At 37.8% G+C, this 16,775-nt stretch overlaps 1 protein-coding gene across 1 annotated transcript in view; it reads left to right on the top strand.

Moving 5' to 3' along the window:
• The window catches only part of LOC127789077 (uncharacterized), a 39,519-nt gene extending 23,129 nt beyond the window's left edge, over nucleotides 1-16,390 (top strand). The window contains exons 11-15 of the mRNA XM_052317842.1: nucleotides 7,811-7,949; nucleotides 13,166-13,364; nucleotides 13,806-13,906; nucleotides 14,073-14,112; nucleotides 15,366-16,390. Of these exons, the coding sequence (XP_052173802.1) occupies nucleotides 7,811-7,949; nucleotides 13,166-13,364; nucleotides 13,806-13,906; nucleotides 14,073-14,112; nucleotides 15,366-15,532 (646 nt within the window). The 3' untranslated portion in view covers nucleotides 15,533-16,390. The remainder of the gene's footprint in view (nucleotides 1-7,810; nucleotides 7,950-13,165; nucleotides 13,365-13,805; nucleotides 13,907-14,072; nucleotides 14,113-15,365) is intronic.
• The last annotated feature ends 385 nt before the right edge of the window (nucleotides 16,391-16,775 follow it).

The following is a 16,775-nucleotide window of genomic DNA, read 5'->3' on the forward strand; positions in this document are numbered from 1 at the left end:
CAAAGTAGAGAATCTCTCCAAGCAAGATTTCAAGATACCACCGAAGCAGGATCACCATGGGAGAACAAAAGGAGATCATCTGCAAACATGAGCATCACTAGCCGAGTTTGCTCACATTTCCAGTGAAGCTGAAAATCTGGAGACCTTATTTGATAGCTAACAATGCCATGTAGGATCTGCATCACAAGGACGAAGAGATAAGGAGATAGAGGGTCCCCTTGCCAAAGGCCCCGACCACCAGGGAAGAATATGTTGTAGCAATTAGGGAAGGTATTCCCAGGTGTCCTCCTCCGAAGATCCTCCTTGCCATGACTTAACACTTGAATGAGAGGGGCTCCTTAGTGGTAGACTACTCTTCTTTCCATTATGGCATCCGGCTCCTTTGTGGCTTCCTTCTCCTTAGAAAGTGTGGGTAGCTCCGGATTAACCCGCTCATTGCCAATTGTCTTCTTCAATAAAGAAACATGAAAGACTGGGTGGATTTTGGATCCCTCAGGTAGCTGCAAGCGGTAGGCCACTTTGCCTACCCTAGCTATTATGGGGAATGAACCAAAGTATTTAGAGCTGAGCTTAGATACTTGCCCTTGGGAGACGGACTTTAGATGAGGATACCTAAGCCTTAGGTAAACATTTTCCCCAACTTCGAACTCCCGGTCACTCCTCCTCCTATCTGCATATTGTTTCATCCGATTTTGAGCTGATGCTAACTCCTGCTTCAGTTGCTGCAACACCCCCCTCCTCTACTGCAAATACTCCTCAATTGCTATGGTCGTGGTATGCCCTTCAATGGCTGGTAGGATAGGGGGTTCATACCCAAATATAGACTCGAATGGTGACATTTTTATAGAGGCATGGTGGTTGGAGTTATACCACCATTGTGCCAAAGCCAGCCACCTATGCCAACTCTTGGGTTGCAACAAACACATTCATCGAAGGTAGGTTTATAGGCTTTGATTTACCCTTTTTGTTTTCCCATTAGATTAGGGATGGTAGGTTGTGTCATGTACTTAGGTTACCAGATTGTAATAAAGAAGAGATTGTAAGGGTAAGATAGGAAAAAAGACGGTAGTTAGGTGCACGCATGTGCATTGCTGTAACAGAAATTGGCGCCTAATCTTTTAGCTGAGGAACTCTTTAAAAATAGAGTTTCGACTTATGGGAAGATCATCTAATGAAAATTTGAATTGCTGATTCTTTCAATTCCCCCCCCCCCCTCTTTCTCTCTCTCTTTCCCTCGTTTCTTCTCATTCCTCAATTCTCTCCTTCCGCCTAAAATCCCTCGATCAAATCGGTGATCTGACAGGCTGTTGATAGGTTGAGTTCAATGCCCATGTTCTTTATCAACTCCCTCCAAAAGTGGCTCGTAAACACCTTATCTTGGTCAGATATAATGTACTTAGGAATCCCATGTAGAGCTACCACCCGATCCATGAATGCCCTTGCCACTTCTTGGGCTGTGTAGGGGTGGGCTAATCCTACAAAATGTGCACACTTAGTAAGTCTTCCGACCACCACCATTACACAATCCTTCCCTTCAGATTTTTCCTGACCTTCAATGAAGTCCATGGACACTTGTCCATGACTATTCCGAAATTGGTAGGGGCTGTAGCAGGCCCCGGATAGACTACATTTTCACGTTTGCATCTCTTGCACGTATCACATGCCAAAACAAATTCCTTCACTGTCACCCTGACCCCCAGGCCAATCGAACAGCTATCTCACCCTCAAATAAGTATTTTGGAAGCCCGAATGCCCTCTAAAGGGGACTTGCAAGGATTGCAAAATTTTCCTCTTGAGTTCATCACTGTTGCCCACTACTATCCTGCCTTTATATCTCAACAGACCATCTATCAAAGTGTACCCCTCTGCTTCCTTATTTCCCAAAGCCAGTTTCTCCAGCATGCTTTTTATGTGTTCATCTCTCTCATAGTTGTCCACCACTTCCTTGCACCACTCTGGAATTATCACAATCACCATAGCTGCACTCCCTTCTTCTTGGCATCTCAATAGGGCATTCGCTACCAAGTTTTCCTTGCCCTTCTTATATTGTATGGAGTAATCTAACCCCATTAACTTGGCCATTTTCTTCTTTTACAATTGAGTTTGCAGCTTTTGCTGTAGTAAAAACTATAGACTCATGGTCAGTTTTGATTACAAACCTCCCCATCTCAAGTAATGTCGCCACTTCTCCACGGCCATGAGGACAACCAAAATTTCCTTCTCGTATATACTTAGGCCTAAGTGCCTTGGACTGAGGGCTTGCCATCTTGCATCAAGACGACCCCAACACCCACTTCACATGCATCTATTTCAAACACAAAAGGCTTGTTGAAGTCAGGCCGCCCCAACATTGGTACCCTACTCATTGCCACTTTTAACTTTTCAAAAGCCACTTCCACCTCTTGTCCCCAATGGAAGTTCCCCTTCTTCAATAAATTTGTGAGGGGTTTGCTAATAACTCCATAACCCCTAACAAATCTACGATAGTACCCTGTGAGCCCAAGAAAACCCCTAAGGGCCCTTATTATAGTGGGCTTGGGCCAATTCAGCATAGCCTCCACCTTCCTTAGATCAGTATTGACCCCCTCTCTGAGATTAAGTGCCCCAAGTACTCCACCTAGTTCTAGTTAGGGCCACCTTGTTGGTGGCTCACAGTTAATTGTAGCTCCCCATATTCTCCTCCGTTGTGCTTCTCCTCTACTCCACTTACTCATGAGGACTCTCTGCAGCCTCTTACTTGTAATCATTTTGCAGGTAGCAGTCTCCTTCTCACCTGTAAGAGTCATTCTTCTACACCCCTTTTCAAATGACACTTCCATTCGGTTGAAGTCGAAACTTATGGGACTCACCCCCTTCATCCAATCCACCCCCAAAACATCACACTCCCCTAGTTGAAGCAGCTTGAGACTTGCCTCAAACTTCTCCTCTTGCATTTCCCACATGAATCCAAGGCAAGTTGAGTAACTCAATACTTGGTTCCCATTAGCAACAATCACACTTAGAGGCGGTGTGCCTGTGAGTGGACATTTGAGTCTCTTGGCGATGCTCTCATCTCGGAAGTTGTGGGTGCTTCCACTATCAATAAAGATTAACAAGTTGCTCTCCTTCACCTTGATTCTCTTGTTATTGGTGATTCCTTTGAGTGCATGGAGAGATATCTCTCCATTATCCTCCTCCAGTTTCTCCAAAACCTTCCACCTCTTCTCCTTCTTCCTCCTCTAGTTCTTGCTCTTTATCTCCTTCTAACAGTAACAACTAGCATTTGCATTGGTGCCCAAGATAGTATTTATCCCCGCACTTGTAACACACACTAGGTTGCCTCTTTGGTTCAGTAGCCCTCCCTCCAGAATATGGACCTCCAAAATTTCTTCCCCCTGCATTTCCCTTGATCGAATCTCTATTGAACCCCTTGTTGTTTCCCCTTTGCTTCCAATTCCCCATGGATACAGCCTTTTGCTGCTACTTCTGTTTTTTCATCAAGGCCTCAACTACCAACTCCTGCAATTTGGCAGTCTCGGTTGCTTATTTCACTGTTCGCGGTCTTATCATCTTCACCATAGGCCTCAAATCCTCACTAAGGCCGCTAATGAAGCTAGAAACAAAATATGTTTCAGACAAGTGAGGGTCATGAATCATGATTACTCATTAATGACCTTAACTCTTCGATCCTCCTAAAGTATAACCCAACGTCCCCAACTTGCCTTAACTTGTTGAATTTTTCTATGGTATCTGACATGCTTCTTTCTCCGAATCTCTCACATAGCTTTTCGGGGAATTCCCCCCAAGTATAATTCTCCCTTGTTTGGGTCCATCCTTAGAACCATGCATCCACCTTGTCATCAAAGTAGGCAACAACAGAAAGCTACCGTTCTCTCCTGAGGCACATTGTACCATTCAAACAATCGTTCACACTTCCTAACCCACCATCTAGGATTAGTTCCCTCAAACACGGGTATTTCTATACAAGGCATGAGGAACCCCGGTTAAGGTGGGTTAACTCGATCCTCATGACCTCTTCCTATCATAGTTTCAACCTCATCCTCCTGTTCTACTTCAATTTCAGATGTCCCATTTCCCCGGTTCACCCTCTCATTATGTAAAAGCAGCTCTACTCTAGTTCTAGGGGAAAAGTCAAGGGCCATTCTTACTTGATTTTGTTGGGTAAATATCAACATGAACTGTTGAAGTTGGTTTCCCATCTCTTCCCTCATCTGAATTAGTCAGCCCTCTAGCCTCCGCTCTAGTCCGCTTATCGCATCATAGTTCTTCTCGATGCCCCGTTCCAATCGGTCCACCCGGTTCCGAAACTCCCCCATGGCCGAATTAACTTGCTAGAGTTGTGACTCCATATTCTTCATGTGAGTCCCCTAGGCCATCTCTCACGTCGCTAACAAGCTTCTTGCCGAAATCAAAGCTCTGATACCAAATGTCACTGCTATGATGTGACAATAGCAACTCTTCTAATTCAGTGTGAATTAGAAGGGTGTGCTGGAGAACAGTGAAGAAGAACAGGGGAGAATGAAGAAGGGAGAAAGAGAGAAAGATTGAAGAGAGAAAAGTTTGAGAGAAGAAGAGATCAGATTTCTTGATTGATTCTCGATGGTCTCCTATAGTAGGATTCAAGAGCATATATAGTTTGTTCTATGGGTGCTGTCACAACAAATCACCTCTCCTATATGTGGTCCTATTCTAGTCACCTTTACACCTGGCGATACTAGCTAACAAAATATCTAGCTGGAAAAGGAAATATAATTAAAAGCAGTAAAAGACAAGCAATACAATAAGTAGCAACAAAATCAGCAGCAAAATTCAGTTTGCTTTATGTCCTGTGACAGATTGGATCTAGTACATAAATATTTTTGTTCTGTTCAACAAGTCATAACAAAGGTGTAAATGATATTCCAACCTGGGCATACTTAAGCATTTGGTACAAGTCATATATTATGAATTTATCATTTTGGAATAGATAAAGAGAGGGCACAATCAAATGCCTTAAACACCATGCAATCTGTGTTTAATGCATGTAAGCTCAAGTCTTTCTTAGTAGGGCCGTCTTTGCCATGGCCCTGGTCCAAACCACATTTATTTGTATGGTTGATGGCCAAAAGAGAACTTACCTCTATGCCAACCCTCATTAGGGAAGGGTCTAAATCATAGTCAAACTAAGAGGTATACTACAAATCCATAGAATGCATCTTCAAACATTTTGATAGCCATAAATAAATCTTCGTAATAATTTCCAAGAAAATAAAGGTATCAATGAGAATTCTCATACCTGATCCGTGCTCCAAGTAAATTCTTAGACTCAAGAAACTTAGCCAAAAAGTTCTTCTTCTTCTTCTTTTAACTTGGAAACCTTGAGAACACTCTACCTATGGATTCCTATTTACACTTAGTTTCATTCACAATAAAGGAAGAGCATTGCATTAGATAGTTGATAGCCAACTGTCACGCTCCAACCAAGGTTTTTTTTTTTTTTTCTGTAAATAAATGCTCCAAGGTTTAACCTAGGGTTTGTAAGGGAATTTGGAAGAAATCAGGGAAGAGATAATAGAAAGGGAGGGAGAAATGAGAAGAATGGATGGAGATTAGGGAGAACAGAGAGAAAGGGAGAGAAGAGCAGAAAGATGCAAGAGAGAAATCAGGGAGAAAATTGAAGAGAGAGAAGCATTCAACCAGTTATTATTCAATATTCTCCAAAATATCCTCTTGAGTAGCTTATATAGCTACTCTTACAGTTAGTGCTTTCAGTTATAATTTGTAACTGAAAGTATTACAGCTTTCCATTCTAAAACAGAAATATAACTGAAAAAAATACAAGTTGTAAAAGAAAATACAAAGTAGTAATTGCAGCATGCTTTAATGACCATTATACCCTAGGGTCATGACACCAACATAAAATTTATCGGATCAAACCGCATGAACTCTAGACAAATAAGCAAATTGCTGGGCTGTAACCCTCTTATTGATGCAAGCTGCATTCTGAGTGCAGTGAAAAATGAGTTATGGTTGCTACATTGGCACCCAGATATAGTATTAAATTTGTAAGGGTCCTCGCATTTCATGGATGGATGTGAATAAAGAAGTTTGTCCAGGATTATAGATTAAAGGTTGGATCATGGAATACCAGGACTCTGGCATGAAAATATATGGAAGTGAACATGATGATTAGGAGAAAGATTAATGTTATGTGCCTCCAAGAGACAAGATGGGTTGAAGAAAGGCTAAAATGTTGATAGAATCTAGATACAAACTTTAGTACTCAGAGAAGGATTGGGAAAGGAATAGAGTGGGGATTATTTTAAAGGATGGGGTAATGGATGTGAAGAGAATAGGAGATGTGATTATTGCAACTAAAGTTGTTTTAAGAGAAAATACTATGAATATTTTTCCTACATATCGACCACAACTTAGGTCAGGAGAAAAGATGAAGACAATTTTGGGAAAATTTAGAGGAGTTGGTACAAGAAATACATAGAGGATAGAAGATCATTATAGGAGGTAACTTAAATGGCACGTGGGTAGAGAATGCATATAGAGATGTACATGGAGGTTATGGATTTGACAAAATAAATGATGAAGGTAAAGCTATTTTGGATTTTGCCATATCTTATGATGTCATCAGCCAACACTAAGTTTAATGGAACAAACACTTAAATCACTTATAAAAATGGCTTTATCTACTACTGAAATAGACTGCTTATGAGAGAAGAGGGCTGCTTATTTTGTAAGGATTCTAAAGTTATACTATGACAATGTCTAAGCACTCCAAACTGATTTATGGTAATTGACACTCAAAAAATGGAGAAAAATGGTACAAGATGAAGCAAGAATTAGATGCTGGGATTTAACAGGTGAAAGGCAAATTATTTTCGAGAAAAAAAGTTGTGGCATAAGAGACTGGACTGTAAAAGGAGAGGCTAACCAAATGTCGATTGAAATAGCGACTGCTATTTAAAATATAACAAAAATGATTCTAGGAGAGTCAAAGGGTAAAGTCACAAATCAAAAAGAGCCTTGAGTGGAATGAAGAGGTTCAAGAAAACAATAAAAATAAGAGAATTTGCTACAAGACTTCACATAAATGTCATAATGAAGAAAATTTAGAGGTATGTTTTTGTAGAAAAAATAATCTAAGAAGGCCGCTTGTATCGGAAAGTTAAGCTTGATACAAAAAATGGGGAAATATATAAACATATATATACTTATAAGCTAGCTAAAGCAAGAGAAGGAAAACAAGGAATTTAAGCCAAGCGAAATGGATAAAAGAGACTCCAAGGAGACAGAGAATAAGGGGCTGTTCAATTGTGGAAAACTGCACCAGTTTTCTAGAAAATTACTCCACAGAAAATGAAAAACCATAAAACTTGTTGAAATACAAAAGGTTTCCAAATGAAAAATAGAGGTATGGAAAACGTGGTTTTCCAAAATTGAACTAACCATGGAAAACTATTAAAATGAGTTTTTTAAGTTTTTCTTGTTAATTTGGAGATTTGTAAAATATTGTTTTCCAATAGTCTTCCACAAATCATATTTGTCTTATTATCAAACACAAATTAAAAAAAAAAACTTAAAACATCTCCCTTCTTTTGAACATATATTTATAATTTTCTAGATTGGAAATTAGTTTTGTATGTCTAATATTTAAAGGCGTTCTCTAATTTTTTTTATAGAAAATGAAAACTAGAGATTTTATAGAAAATTGGAGATAGAAAACTAGAAATCATTTTCCACAGCTAAACATTCTATAAGTATTTCTCAAAGTTAGTATTTCTCAAAATTAGTTTATGTTTGCTTCTGATTCACACAGGTCGAAGCACAGATGGGAGGATATATGCTCATTTGGGGTTTTTCCTCACAAGTGCCAAACTTCGTTACAGCTTTTTGAACTTGCAGATGATTACATTCAACAGGAGATTAGGGAACCACCAAATCTGGAAACTTGCACTGTAAGCTACTATGTCCACTCTGTGTTAAAGTATTTCCATTTCACAAAAATCACCTGTAAGTTCACACTACGTCTGCTTGTCAAAGATATCATATTCTACCATGAAAAGTAAAGTGATCTTAGGTTAAGAATTGTCAACATTCAGACTAAGAGGGTGTTTGGCTTAAGCTTAAATTTTGGTCAAAGGTAGCTTATAAACAACAACAACAACAACATATCCAGCCTTTATCCCACTATGTGGGGTCGGCTACATGAATTCTAGACTTCCATGTATTTCTATCTTTTGTCATATCTTCATTGAGATCCATACACTTCATATCAAATTTTAATGTCTCCCCCAAAGTCTTCTTAAGTCTGCCTCTACCTTTTTTTTTATTAATTGTTCTATTTCATCAACTCTCCTCACAGGAGCGTCTCTTGGTCTCCTTCTCACATGAACAAACCATCTTAGTCTAGTCTCTCTCATCTTCTCCTCTATTGGCACTACTCTTATCTTATTACGAATAACTTCATTTCTAATTTTATCTTTTCTTGTATGGCTGCACATCCATCTTAACATCCTCATCTCCGCTACACTCGTCTTTTGTTCATGTTGGTATTTGACTGCCCAACATTCTGAGCCGTACAACAAAACTGGTCTTATAGCTGTCCTATAGAATTTTCCTTTCAATTTTAATGGGATTTTACCATCACATAACACCCCCGATGCATTTCTCCATTTTAACCAACCTGCCTTAATTCTATGTGTGACATCCTCGTGAATTTCTCCATCTTTTTGAATCACTGATCCCAAATATCGAAAATGGTATTTTCTTTGTAAGATTTGGTCTTCCAATTTTATTATAACATCCTCCACTCTTGCATTCTTACTAAATTTACATTCCATATATTCTATTTTCTTTCTACTTAATTTAAATCCCTTAGATTCTAAATTGTTTCTCCATAACTCAAGCTTAGTGTTCACTCTTTCTTTTGTTTCATCCACCAACACTATGTCATCTGCAAATAGCGTACACCATGGCACCTCTGTCTGAATATCTTTAGTGAGTTCATCCATTAGTAAAGCAAATAAGTATGGACTTAGTGCAGAACCTTGATGCAATCCTATTGTAATTTTAAACGGTTCAGTATCCCCTCCGCATGTTCTGACCCTTGTCTCTGCACCATGATACATGTCCTTAAGGGCTTGTATATAGGCTATTCGAACTCCTTTCTTCTCTAAAACCCTCCATAATATTTCTCTTGGGACCCTATCATAGGCCTTTTCTAGATCTATAAACACCATATGTAGGTCCTTCTGATGATCCCGATACCTTTCCATTAGGCATCTCAGTAGGTATATTGCTTTCATTGTTGACCTACCAGGCATGAAACCAAATTGATTTTCTAAGACTTCTGTTTCTTTTCTGAGCCTCTGCTCTATTACTCTCTCCTAGAGTTTCATGGTATGGCTCATTAACTTAATTCCTCTATAATTTTCACAGTTTTGAACATCTCCTTTGTTCTTATATATAGGAACCAAAGTACTCTTCCTCCACTCATCTGGCATCTTTTTTTATTTAAGAATCGCGTTAAATAATTTCGTTAGCCAGGAGATACCCTCTTCTCCCATGCATTTCCATGCTTCTATTGGTATATTATCCGGTCCTACCACCTTATGATTTTTCATCTTTTTTAATGCTTGCCTTATTTCATTTGGACTTATGCGTCAATAAAATGTATAGCTTACGTTCCCTTCGGAGTTACTAAGATGTCCCAACCTAACTCTTGTGTCGCCATCAATATTGAATAATTTTGTGAAATACTCCTTCCATCTCTCCTTAATCGCTCCCTCATTCACTAATACATTTTGATTTTCATCTTTTATGCATTTCACTTGATTTAAATCCCCTGTTTTTCTTTCTCTTGCTTTAGCTAATTTATATATATCCCTTTCTCCATCTTTTGTATCAAGTCGTTTATATAGATTCTCGTATGCTTTTGACCTTGCTTCACTAATAGCTTTTTTTGCTGCCTTTTTTTATTTTTTATAATTTTTTTGATTTTCTTCATTGTTGCACTGATATACAGCCTTATAGCAATTTTTCTTATTTTTAATTTTCAATTGCACTTCTTCATTCCACCACCAAGACTCCTTAAGGTTAAGGGCTCTACCATTTGTCTCTCCAAGCACTACCTTTGCTGTGTTTCTCAGGGCATTAGACATTTCTCTCCACATTTGGTTTGTCTGTCCTTCTCCATTCCATTCTCTTCTAACCCTTAATTTTTCTTTGAAGATTAGTTGTTTCTCCCCTTTTAAATCCCACAACCTGATTCTTGGATTTTATTTTATGTGATTTTTTCTCTTCCAATTTCTTACTTGGACGTCAAGTACTAGAAGTCTATGTTGAGTAGTCAAACACTCTCCCGGTATCACCTTACAATCCCTACAACATACCCGATCCTCTTGTCTCATGAGGAAGTAATCTATTTGGGTGCTTGATGTGACATTTTTATATGTGATTAAGTGTTCGTCCCGTTTTTTGAACCTAGTATTGGTTATGATGAGCCCATATGCCATTGCAAAATCTAGAATAGACTTATCTCATTATTAATTTCCCCGAATCCATACCCTCCATGTACCTCTCTATAGCCGTTTCCGTCTCTACCCACGTGACCATTTAAGTCACCTCCTATAATTATTTTCTCTTCTCTTGGTATCATTTGTATGAGTCATTCTAGGTCCTCCCAGAATTTTGCTTTTATCTCCTCACCTAACCCCGCTTGTGGTGCATATGTACTAAAGATATTCATAGTTATTCTTCCTAAAATAACCTTCATCATAATAATCCTATCTCCTATTCTCTTTACATCCACTACCTCATCTACTAAGCTTTTATCCATAATGATCCCCACTCCATTTTTTGCTCGATCATTTCCTGTGTGTACCATATTTTATATCCATTTTCTGACAAAGTTTTTGCTTTTTTCCCTACCCATCTCGTCTCTTGAAGGCACATAATATTAATCTTTCTCCTAATCATCACATCTACCACTTCCATAGCTTTACCTGTTAATATTCCTGTGTTCCATGACCCAATCCTTAATCTATGATTTTGTTTTTGGCTTTGACTTTGAATTTGCTTTTGTTTTTTATTTTGGTTTTGGTTTTGGTTTTGATTTTGATTTTGATTTTGATTTTGATGTTGGACTAACTTCTTTACCCACATCCATCCAAGCAAATGCGGGAACCCTTGCTCATTTGTCACTACACCCGGGCGCCGATGCAGCGGCTCTAGCTCACTTGACACTACACGCGGGCAGTGTAGCGCGTCGCTATGAAGGGTTATGCCCTCGCCCAAACATTTTTTCATAAAGAGCTTGTAAACTACACAGCTTATTTGGTAAGCTAGTACCCTATAGCTTATTTTTGGGTAGCTTATAGGCTACCTCGAAATAAATAGGTGTTGACCAAGTAAATGCTCAAATTACCCTCATCAAGATAAGCTCTCTATCCAAACACTTTGGCAACTTATTAGCAAATAAGCTCTTAGAGCTTACAAGCTCTAAAACGTATAAGCTTAGGCTATGCCAAATGGGCACTAATTCTGAACTTATAGCTATTAGTATTGAACAAATGCCTAATATGCTTATTAGTTTGTTTTTTCTGTTTCCTTTACATATATAATGTATGTATATATATTTACAAGGTCCACATGGAAATTTATCATGTATCCTCTTCCTTTTTACACTTAGAGCATGACATGTATCCTCTCTCACTCCCATTGCACTGAAACCATCACATATTCATATCCTTACTGGTATGTTGAAGATAAAATTGTGGAACGATGCAGTTAAAGAAACTTGAACCCAAGACCTCATAGAACTCAAGTTTGGCACCCCATGTTTGATGAGTAGTTCCCTTGAAATGTTTCCCGCGGGGGGGTGGAGAGAGAGAGAGAGAGAATGTGATTTTAATTAAATATGGTTTGTAGTTTTGTTTTTCATCCAAAGATTTTACAAGGTATTTCTGTTAGTTCTCATCTTGGTTATAACCTTTTCTGTTTGAATTTAAGGATGTCTTTCTATGGTCATTTTGAACTAGTTAATATTTTTTTATAATCCATTATTCTATATGTTGACTTAGATGAAGAACTTTGTCCAGTAGGTACTAATTGATGAAAATAGTGTCTCCAGTGTGGTGGCCTTTTCGCTGCGAGTGTAAAAGAGAGAACAATCTTGTTATAAGTGAAAAGAAAAATCTTGATGCTAACAGCTGGCCTAAATTCAGATAAAGTAGGTATCAGCTCCTGGATGTAGTGTTAAATCTACAAGGGTTCTTGCATTTCCATGGACTGATGCGAGTAAAATTGTTAGCCCAAAGTCATAGATAAAATTTGGATCATCATGGAATATCAGGACTTTTACATGAAAAAATCTAGGGAGATGGTGGATGTGATGACTGGGAGAAAAATTAATTTTATGTGCCTCCAAGAGATGAGATGGGTTGGAGAGAAGGCTAAAATGTTCACAGAATCTAAATATAAGCTTTAGTAATTAGGGAAGGTCTGAGCAAAGAATAAAATGGGAATATTTGTGGATATGATTTTAGCATGGGGCAGTGAATGTGATGAAAATAGATACGTGTTTGTTGCAGCTGAACTTTTTGGAGAAGATACTACAAATATTTTTAGTACATATCCGCTACAACTTGGATTAGGAGAGGACATAAAGACAAAATTTTGGGTAAATTAGAGGGGTTGATACAAGAAACACTTCAGGATAGAGAAGAGAATGGGTATAGAGATGTGCATGGAGGTTATGGATTTGGAGAAAGAAATGATGAGGGTAAAGATATTTTGAATTTTGCTATGGCATATGAGCTCAGTCTAGATATAAGAGACAGGACAAAAACCTAATCACACATAAAATGGCTCTATCAACTACCAAATAGACTACCTATGAGACGAGAACCACTTATGTTGTAAAGATTGTAAACTTGAGACCAACAATGTTGGATCAGTCAAAATTGACTCATGGTAATTGACATCTATACAAACAAATTGAGAAAAGGAATTATACAAACTGAAATCTAAAAATCAGTTGGTGGTTTTAAAAGGTGGAAACAACTATTTTCCAAAAAAAATGTGGCAAAAGAAATTGTAGTGCTGCAAGCTCCAAGCATATGCTAAATTTTCACTGTTGTAACATGATTATCTTATTATATTTGCTTTGCAGTGTGCAACAGGATGGTTCTCGCCCAATGTGCTTTATAGATTGAGATTGCGTGTTTCTATGAGGTTCCTCTCTGTATACCCTAGAACCGGTGCAGAGTCCATGCTGAGATCTGCTTCTGAACGTTTTGAAAAGTCAAAAAGGATGCCGATTTATAATAAGGACTCAAGACTTGATGAAGAGGCACAACAAGTGAATGCAGGTTCAAACTAATACGAATACTTGATAGTTTCATGACAAAAGATTTTATTGTTGGAGCTGTGATTGATCAAGCATTATTGGTCCATCCAGGTTCCTACAAAATTGCAAATTTTGAGAGTAGCTTCTTGTTGTGCCATAATTTTCATGTAATTTGATTAACCTTACAGTTCCATTTTGCCTAGCTTGATGATCTCTCCTCTTCTTGCCTCAGGCTTTACTTTTTCTTTGATGTTTTTTGCTTTAATACTAAACTTAGTCTGAGTTCTGCTTTTGTTGTTTTCACGAGTTTCTTTCTTAAGTTCTGCATTGTTTTTGGCATTGAGATAAATTAGATCTTAGTTGGTGAATGTTGTTGGTAAAGCTACTCAACATTTTCTTTTTCCTAAATGTGGACTTGGTGTTTAATTTTTGAAATGTAACTTCATCATATTTTATGATCCAGAACTATTAAATAATGATGATAAAGAACTGAATGACGATGAAGAAGATGAAGAAGATGAAATGGATGATGACAATGTTGAGGAGGAATTGGATCCATACGAGGTATTTATATGATAAACTCTGGTGTTCTTTAGTTTCTGATATTATTTTAATTCAGCAATGTGGTTCTGGTTCCTTCTCTTTTCTGAACCATACAGACACATCATTTTTTTATTGCTTTGATATACTGTGCTTCATATTATTTCCCTCTTGTATCTCTTGACTGTAGGATGGCGAGGATGTCAGTTTTGATCAACAGCCATGTTCATGTATCCTTGAAACTACAATTTTTTTTTTCCTTATTCTGAAGGCCGCCTTCAGAAATAACAAACTAAAATCAAGCCCACAGGCAAGTTTCAAAACTTTCAACTTGGAAAATTCTTTTTGCTGAAAATACAGCAGTAGTATTTCCTCTTGAATCAAAGCCACCATTCACTAATAATTTCCTTTTTTATCTAAAAGGAAATTCTGGAAAATTCTCCTTAAACTTTTTGTTGAGGGATGAATTTGACTTTAAAATCAAGACCTGTTCCTTGCCCCTAATATTTCAGAGCAAGTTTGGAATGCAGTAAGGCTTTAGTCAACCGCCCCAAACTTGCTGCATTTATGTGATGAAATACTTTTTATATTCCTATTATATAGTAAAATTACAGAAAGATATCCTTATTATAGGATAAACATCGATTTTTTGTTTACAAAATTTTGTAGAGCATCTTTTTTTGCATTTTTTGCTGCATTTTTTGGTTTTTTTGTGATATTTACATTTATTTAATTTTGATTCAACTTTGTTTTTTATATGTGAGTTGTATATGGTTTAGCTTGTCTGGAATCACTCAACTCATCTAACTCTATGTGATTTAACATAGGCTTTGTTTGGAGTGGGATGATTGAGATTAAACTTTTCGTCAAAATGGAATGAAGGGATTTGGCCTATCATGATTTTGGATGCTTGTGGGAAAGGTTTGTTATTATAGGGGTGGGGTAAGGTTTAGCTAAACTCATCCAGTACCTGTCTGTTCCCATCCCTAGTTCTATCCAAGGTTCTGGAAATCAGACCAGGTTAGCCAGTCAGATCGGATTAGTCAATCCGTAGAAGGAGAAGAGGGAGAGAGCCTGAGAGGGAAGGGAGGTCCTTATGTCTACTACTGCAGGAGACTGATTGGGGTGAAGGAGATTGAGAAGAAGAATAAATATCCCGTATTATTACTTAATTTTGTATACAAAAAAAAAAATTAAGAATGATATATAAAAAATGATTACCCATTATACATATATTTTGTAACATACATTGTTAATTTTTTTTTAAGTCTAATGTGTGATTTTTTTAGTTTTTTATTCTTGATTTGATTAATTTTTTTGAAATTCAGTTTGAACCCAGTCCAAGAAGTAAACCTGTTGACCCTTTTCCCTTTTAGGGTTCAATGCCTTTCTAGAACATCCTCATTTCTATCACATATCAATTATTTGAGATCTTATAACACATTAGATTAGCATGGATTTCCTTAACGTTGTCTGGACATAGATAGCGGAAACATGTCAAAGATGTACTTGCAAGAGCTTTTTGGTAGTTTTCCATCCAGTGGATTATGTGGAGACAGGTCGCAAGATGCTGACAACAGTGATGGAGAATATCAGATATACGAGCAGGATAATGATGACAGCTGCTTTGATGATGACAACGAAGACTGATCATTGCATTCATTCATGAAAGCATACGTGGTATTGGAGGGTGGTTTTTTGGGGGGCTCCTATTATGTCATGCTGAGCTGCAGCACAGCAATGCCAATGGCATCTAATTTTAATCCTGGTTGTTGTCTGAGTCAGAGTCAGACCTACCTTGGCAGTGGTGTGTGTCTTGAATCTTGATGGGTTCTTACAGCCATTTTCTTGAGCATTTAGGGAAGTAGTAGTACAAACTTACATACAAAGACATCCCTCCAATTAGCAGCAGTAGAGCAAAGTTGCAAGTTATATGGCAGGGCATGGCAGGAAAACTCTTTTCTGAATTCTGAATTTGCTGAGTTCCAGTGCCAATGTATGGATGATGGAATGGAATCTCTCCTCCTGTAGAGTGCAGAGACATGATCCATCTAGAACGGAAATGTGCTGCTTCCCTGGATAAGGTGAGGTAGTTTCCTTCCGCAGGTGTTATTCTATTACGCAGCCACCCACCCACCTATTTGGCGAAATACTTTTTAAGCTGAGACACTATTTAGATCGTCCTCTCTCAATCTCTCAGCTGCAAGGCGGTTATCATTTTTCTGTTGTTGGATGTTTTGTATTTTAAGGCAGTGAATAGTGAGTGATGGGATGGCTCCATCCAACTTGTATTTTGTACAATCTAGCTGCTTGCTGGGTAGACTTTCTCTTAACTTATTTTTCTTACTGTTTCTGGAACTGGGTGGTGGGGGTATTGAAGGCAAGCATGCTTCCTTCCCCATCATTTTATTTTTTTTGTGAGACTTAAAAGTAAGCAGGATATCACAAGTCATTGTAATAAGAAAATTATATGCACATTAATGTTATAACAAAATGTATTCTTGTAAACTCCATCTGTTTGCATGCATCTGGTGTGTTCTCCTGTTCTGTTGCTCTACTGTATGAATCATCGGGATATAATCCATTATGCGATACTTGTAGTAAACTTTGTCATTTCAAATATTAATTAAGAATAATCTTGTTTACAAATAATTTTATTTATAGGTTATTTTTCGTTCAAATTTGAGAATAATGAGTTTAATAATTGGGGCTCGAGGTTGGAACCCCACCCCCATGCCATTCCTATTAGGCTCTTCTTAATAGGAGGGGGGATCCAACAAGCAAATACAATAGCAGACTAAACTTGAACTCATCAAAGCACATAGTTCGCTATCAAACTTACCATGTCTATAACACATTATTCTCAATTGTAACCCGTCATTATAAGTGTTAA

The sequence above is a fragment of the Diospyros lotus genome, chromosome 13 (assembly GCF_014633365.1).
Source record: "Diospyros lotus cultivar Yz01 chromosome 13, ASM1463336v1, whole genome shotgun sequence".
Taxonomy (NCBI): domain Eukaryota; kingdom Viridiplantae; phylum Streptophyta; class Magnoliopsida; order Ericales; family Ebenaceae; genus Diospyros; species Diospyros lotus.